At 39.8% G+C, this 7,500-nt stretch overlaps 1 protein-coding gene across 3 annotated transcripts in view; it reads left to right on the plus strand.

Annotated features, from left to right (window-relative positions):
• Positions 1 to 2,459: 2,459 nt before the first annotated feature.
• The window catches only part of LOC137978791 (XK-related protein 6-like), an 18,234-nt gene continuing 13,193 nt past the window's right edge, over positions 2,460 to 7,500 (plus strand). For 2 of the 3 annotated variants that reach the window (XM_068825859.1, XM_068825860.1), the window contains exon 1: positions 3,091 to 3,755. In XM_068825859.1, coding sequence (XP_068681960.1) covers positions 3,737 to 3,755 — 19 coding nt within the window. In that variant the 5' untranslated portion in view covers positions 3,091 to 3,736. Of the gene's footprint in view, positions 3,057 to 3,090; positions 3,756 to 7,500 lie in introns of those variants that run through there. The other variant, XM_068825861.1, reaches the window with a different exon arrangement.

Here is a 7,500-nt window from a genome sequence, read left to right on the forward strand (position 1 = left end):
GTGTCGAAAATGAAAAGACAAATTTCGGTTTCGTCGACCATTCAACGTCTTCGCTCCGATGGCATATATTCTTGGTATATAAATCAGCAAAACGTACACGAAACTATAAAGCCTTTAAGTCAACCCTTTTATCAACATTCATTCAAGCATGAGCGTTCGATTGATCAAAGCTTCCAGGAAACAAGCTTTGCTTGTGATCCGCAATTCTTCTTCACCGATGCCTCCTATTATATTGCGCCGATCACGGCAGACAGGCCAGCACGTGTTGTTTAAAAGCCTTGTTGAACACACAATTGGGGGTAATGAAGAAACCCTCGAACCATATCCAAACACTTATGATATGCTAGACGGTGAGTTTAATTATCTAAAATGCTAGAGAAGCGGCTAAATGCAGTAATTGCATCGTCCTAGCTAACGATGACATAGTGAGAAGGATCCTGGACATTTCCTGATAGTTACATGACGTCAAATTCACATGTACTGCTCACATTTGAAATCACTGATCCACAGTTCATACGTTCATACACCCATTTTAAATGGCGCTAGTCTCCAGTATTTTAGTTTAGGCACCGGCCATGTTTAAGCGGCCGGCTCTCAATATATTGTGCTGTAACCCTTTATTTAAATACTTACTTGTAATTGCATTGATTAAGTGAAATGCTGCCGAGATGTAGCAAAAAGGATCACATGGTATGCGCAAAAACGCTGCCCTTCATACTGTGAACACAACGCAGACATCCAGAAACGCGGAAATCCGCCCATCTCAAATGAAAAAGATTAGAATGGCTCCCTCGTAACCTCGGCAGCAAGAAAATGTAAGCATGGTCTAAGTTGACTCGATAGTCGAGCGTTGTTAGTGATTTCTGTAAGCGATTCAGTTTCGATATCTTGAGTTATGATCATTAATCATAGTTTCTGTGTATTTCCATTTTCTTTTTGCAAAGGGTGCTTTGGATCAGGGCCGTGGAATGAAGTGAAAAGGGGCCCGATGACGTACCCAAGTCCACCGAAGGGTAACGACAGTGATATACAAATCATTTCCGAACCTTCCGGCGAGGACAATCAATGCGTGATTTCTTAGTTACGACGAGATCGGAATCAAGTATCTCCTCTTAGTCTCTACTGAACGAAAGATAGTATCTCTCAAGCCTGAGAGCCGATGAACTGAATGATGTATGTAATGTAGTTTAGAGCGATTTTAGAGATTGCATCGATGCGGCAATCCGAAAGAACCAGGAATGAGTTTTATCAGGGGCGCCTGGTTTTCTGCATGATTAGTAACAAAAGAATCAGTAATAGGTAAGCAGTATGCGAAAAACCAAAGAAATGGACATTTCCTTGAGAAACGACTGTAATTACTGTATAGTGTTCATAGGGCTTTGGCTGTGAGTTCAATCCTAAGCTTGTTTAGGAAAACTGTCGAAAATGAATTTACATTTGGCATAACTAAGTGGCAGTGACATGTAAATATTTTCCTATTGGTATTTAACGCATGTTTGCCCCATGGGCAATTAGTCTTATTTTTGTTGTTGGTGCATATATAAGTTAGGACTGTCGTAACGTATTCAATCACTTTCAAAATGTTACTGATTTTCACCAAGGCTGTTGATCTGTTGAAAAGATTCGTTTGCTATATTTGCTATTTTGCTGTTTGCGGGCAAGTGTATTCTTTCTTATTGTATAAGTGTAATTTTAAAAATAGTTTAATTTATCTTGTAATCACCAGCCCGGGAGGCTGAGCTGGGTTTTCGTATCACGCGACTGCACAATCTTTGAGTGAGTTGTATTACGGTAGTTTTGTACGTAATGATTTGGACGGCGGCATTAAACGCTCAGGCTCTCAATTCGAGCTGCACACCCATTCCTGTGAACGAGTCGTGATTACGGATAGGAATAGTACTGATCTTACTCTTTAGGCTCTCCTAAATAAACAGAAGATGATTTTTTTTTTCAGATATTGAATCCATTTTCCGCCTGACATTTTTTTCAGACAACAAGGCGGACACTTGAGGCTTAATTAATACACTCGTTGAGTCGTGGTTACTTTATACACCTTATCGAAATGACCGGTTTTGTAAAGAGAGCATTGAAAGATAGCATGGGTTGGGTGAAGTACCAGATCAATCTACCGCGAACCTCATGAATCATAGGTGGTCAGCTGCAACTGAGTGAATTTGAGGGGAAGAATTACCGTTTTAGAACTAATTTACTTTGGAAACTACCCCGCTTGACAGAGGTTTTCTTCATTTCCCTTTCTAGCAAGAAGGATAGGAGACCTCTGATCGGGTCTCCTCGATGTCCTCCCGAACGTTGCACGATAAATTTTGAGTTTCTGTAACTAGTTTAAATTTTAACGCCTGCCTAATGGTGAAAAAATGAAAGCGCATGACGTTGCATTGGCGTCACGACGCTCATGCGTGACAGTCCGCCCTGCAGACATTGAGGAGATCCGTGCATAGGCTTCCATTCCTTCTCGCTAAAGAGGGAAATCAATAAAATCTCTACCCAGCCGAAAAGATTAGGAACCTGAAAATAACAAGCAAGCGCTCATCGCCTAGATATTATCATGAGCTCAAAGAAAATAGAGGGACGTCTTCGTCACGACTGTTTTCCTGTAATAATTCATCTTACTTCAACGAATAAATCCGTCAAACAATGAAAATGGAACCATAAATAAAGTGGTTCATAATCGATTTCCTTGCAGGATATCTTTCCTTTAGGGTGCAGGGAAGTAGCCTTTCACCATTATAGCCCGGGTTTCATTCATAGTCACCAAGCTCACGGAGTATCGTTGTTGCGTTACATACATTTTACAAGGGCTGTATCGGGAATTTAGCGATCGTTATTTAGGGCCTCCTTGCCCTATTTATGGTATGTTCTTAGTATTTCTGGCAGTTTCAGCTCTAGGGAGTTTTAGCTCTACCGTTTCTCTCTCATATATATGTAAGATAAATACCGTATATAGAGAGAAAACAGCGAACCTACAACCCACTGGAATAGCGCTGAAATGGCCAAAGTACGCCACAAAAACATTGATAAGGTATGGACAAGACAAGGTAGGACATTTTTGTTCGATTCATGTTCTTTATGTCGACTGCTAAACACGTTTTCAAATTCCCATACAAACGCTTATAATTTTAACTGATCGTGATGCTCAAATTACATTGTTAGCTTGAGGTACCTGTGGTTTTCTCTTGTTACTCCTGTTTATAACCTGTATCATGCTCCTCGCAAGGAACGCGGGTTCCCAAAACGGCTGGCAATCGAGCCCACTGTAGTGTTTACCCCTCTCCTCAAAAATTGACTTGTTTTGATTTCTGTAGAGTGTGCTGAATAAAATTCATACTTAATAGACTTAAATGAAGTTCGTTATTATCTATTATTATTCATGTCACTTGGACTAAGAATCGAATCCCTGTTATAATACTATTGGATTCTCTCTTTTCGTGAACGGTGGAGTTGCATGACACATCAAAACAATGATGACAGTTCCATGCGGTGCAAAGGTCTGGCTTGTTTTCTCCTATATATTGATCGTGAGATTGTTTCTTTTGACATCCCTTTCTTGGGGTGTCAAATGGCATTGCCGAAACCGAAACGTTTCCGCTTCCGCCAATTCTGTGGAAAGATAACTTCTGATGGGAGATTTATTGATTTGCGCGAAGCTTGTTTCTAAAGGACTGGCGATATGTAACAATTGAAGTGGTCGAGGACAGGCAAATGGAGTTTGCAAAGGATGATCAAATATATTCAAGGTACATACATTTAATGTGCTGCTATGATTCGCATGATCAACGGGCTTGACGGGTGGTGATCGTCGAATGGTGATAGTCTGAAATTTCAGCCGTCTCCTCCCTCAAAACCCTAGGGTTAGGAAAGAAACTGCTGAAATTTCAGACGACGAATGGTGACTGAGCGCTGAAGTCGAACTATTCTGAATAACTATTTACTAGGTACTTCTAATTCAATACATATCTTGATCGGGGTTGGTTGCCCTCGCCTCCATTCATGTTTTCTGTCCAATGTTTACCACCCATCTTGATCTTATCCTGGCTCTGATTCCTCCAGTCTCAAAGCTGAAGAATTCCTTCTTGGTCTCATCTCTCCGACCTTCGCCGTGATGTTTCGAGTGAGGTGCGATATTGCAGAATATCATAATATCAATCTTTGCTATCATTTTTGATATATCAAAAACTCTCTCATACATTTCTTGCAGTTTTTAGTGATAATCTCTTGATATATCATTTTTGATAAGTGTCTATGATATTTTGATTTTCCCACTGAGAAACTAGCATTAGTAAGTGTTGAAGAGCTTGATATTTTGATATATCATGATAATATGAAAATAGCGATATAAATATCATAATATAATTTGATATATCATAATAATATCACAATATCATGATAATATCAAAATATCGATATCAGTATGATATGAATAAAGAACGAGGCAGCATACATTTGGGATTATTATGGTTTTGATTCTTAAATCTCAAAATATCATGATAATATCAAAATATCACCGTGAGATGGCATACTAAAGTGGATGTGATCAAGTGTTGAGGGCTTGATATTTTGATATATCGTGATAATCTCACAGTTGATCTGATATTTTGATATTCTGGAATCCCGCACCTTAGTGGATGTTTCCCGCCTTCAACATTCGGAATAACTATAAAACTGACCAATAACTATGACAAATAGCAATCCTATATTTTACGTGTGTACTTGACCTTTATCGTAACCTTTCAATTCTATTGCAAAAAACAATAGAATGTGGGGTTAACTTTTAACGGTGGTAAAACTTGTCTCGTACGTTTTCAAGCAGCCACAACAACCGTGTTCTATTGTAGGTAGCGGGGGCCTTATAATGCAAGTAACTGAAACGATCGATTCCTTTTACAGCAATATATAGCGCAGGTGAAGATTTGATGAATTTGAACTAAAATGGTCGCCTTATTAATCTTCCCTCCCTCTTACTGTACTTCTTTACTTTATATACAATGCAAATTAGCTCTTGCTTCCTCCTTCAAACGCTGATGACAACAATGGCTACTTTCAACAACCGAGTGACAAAAGAATAATAAAATATAATAGGTGCGGTTACACGGGGCACTTTTACCGTGGTAAATTGCCTTTTTACCACGGGAAACTGTATTTAGTAGTGTGACCGACGCTTCCCGAGGTAAATTTCCCGTGTTAAATATCCATGGATACGTCAAAAAGATCAGTGGAAGCGCCCATGACATTTAACGTGGGAAGTTGGAAGGGTGTTTTGATGCCCGAGGTACAAGAGCCAATCGCTATGCTGATGAAGTTGTGATTAAATTTCCCGCCAATGAATTGCGTGAGATTTCCTTTTACCTCGGTAATCTTCGTAACGTGTGACCCCTAGTTAACACGGTATACTAAAACCCAAGTGTGAGGCACCGTGGGATAATTTACCATGGGAAATGGCATTTACCATGGTGAGTGTAACCGCACCTAATTGGTCAGTTTGAAAAAAAGGTGTTAACCGGAAATTAAAACAAAAACATACAACAGCACGCATCAAAACGAATCAGACGGTGGTCGTAAAAAAACTCTTCCCGAATATTAGTGCGACAAGTCGCTGTTACACGTTGAAACTTTTAGCTGAAACTCATGAGCAACCGTACTGCGAAATAAGTTTCAACAGGAGTTGTAGGCGTGTGGCAACTGACGCAGCGTAGCGTAACGAGACCGAGCGAGACCAGTTTGACAAAGTGGCGTTACGCGGTGAAACTCCCGTTTTTATACTGGTTTTTATCACCACTGTATACGACACATGCAGCTCAAGCTCTATAGACTTTGTATGGGAAAATTAACTCTGACCTTATAAATGCTAAAGTAAGCTGTAAATGTAGAAATAAACTTCACTTACCTCGACGTACAGTTGTCCTCATCTTTTCTCAGTGCAGTCCCGTACAAAGTCTATAAATCGTATACCGAGCTTGGGCTGCCTATGCATACGATTACTGCGACCGTTGCAGAAGTTCTACTTTTCGTGAAACGCGTCTCGCGGCGAAAGTTCAAAAAAGGCTCAATGCCTCCTGAAACTTGTTTCGCACAAGTCTCAGCTAAAAGTTGCAATGTGTAACAGGGGCTTTTAATAGTCTCCGTTGCAGCCTCCTGTTACTCAAATTGTCACGAGAATTACGTGACATCCCGTTCCGTCATAAAATGTTTTTCTTGGAGGTGATGAAGACTTCTCCGAACGGTCAGACTTTCTGGTCATATCATTCCGTCTTCTTGTGGTTTTTCCTTTGTGAACGGTGACAAGTCTATTTGCGTGGGATGCCATAGACATACCACCTCTTAAAACCAGTCGAATTCCTTTATAATATTCTTTTTCGTACTCACAAATGTGCAAACCCCGAGGATATTGAATTAAGCTCCGATCGGGGAATCCAATTTTATTTCCTTCAGTATTTCCAAACTCCCTTACGGCGATTAGAGCCCCCACTTTTTTCCCTGTTGTTAGGCATTATGAACGCGCGCTATACCACTCAGCCACGAAGATCTGTTATTGCGGAGTGAGCAAAAATTTAGTTTGTAATCCTTGCCCCCCGTGATGATTGACACAGTAACCTCACATCTGAAAGAATTTGATATGGTGGACAGATGATTTTTCTTTGAGAACGGCAAGCTTTAGGTGAGGAAAATGTTCTTCGTTATTTCTAGATCTTGCTTCGTTCTTGCGTGTTCCACTGTGAACATTATTACATAGACGAATACTCCAATCGACCTGTTTCTTGCAAACTAGTTTGTTCAGTCGATCCAAAACATTTTGTGAATCAAACCAGTGTGTTCAATCGGCCATAAAGAGTCAACACCCGCTGTTTGGAAATTCCAATGCCATTCCTCCCAATATAGGAATCAAAAACGTGAAATGTAAAAAGCCGTTAATAACCAAATGCAAAAAGAAAAAGTCTTCCGTGGGGACAATACGAAGTGGTCTCCCATAAACGAGCTTTAGTGAAAATCGCTCGTGTCAATGACATCAGACCGGCAACAAAATGAACCACTGCTTCCATTACTGGAATAAATTTTGACAAAGACATAGGAAGGAGATAAGAAAATAGACTTCAACTGCCAAACAAAGTAAAAAATTAAGTCAAGTTAAAAAAAAAAAAAAAGCTATCGTAGTCATGGGGACTTCGCAGTGGTCAGCCATCCAAGTTTCTTAACCCCATCCGAACGGACCGCTTAACTTTAGTTGACACTAGCATGAAATTTGACAAAAAAGTCCATTCCTCTTAGTACAGGAATCAAAACATGAAAAGAGTAAATAAATACCAAAAATAAATCAAATACAAGAAGACTTATTACTCCTTTTTTGTTTTATACACGAACCAAAGCGTGGCCGATCTTCAGTCAGTATTACAAAGAAATCTCACCTTTTATTCGATTCTGACATTCCTCAAAAGACTTAAGTAAATGTAAATTCTGATAGTATTGCTGAGCTTATTGTTGAGGCCC

Source organism: Montipora foliosa, chromosome 12 (assembly GCF_036669935.1).
Source record: "Montipora foliosa isolate CH-2021 chromosome 12, ASM3666993v2, whole genome shotgun sequence".
Classification (NCBI taxonomy): Eukaryota; Metazoa; Cnidaria; class Anthozoa; order Scleractinia; family Acroporidae; genus Montipora; species Montipora foliosa.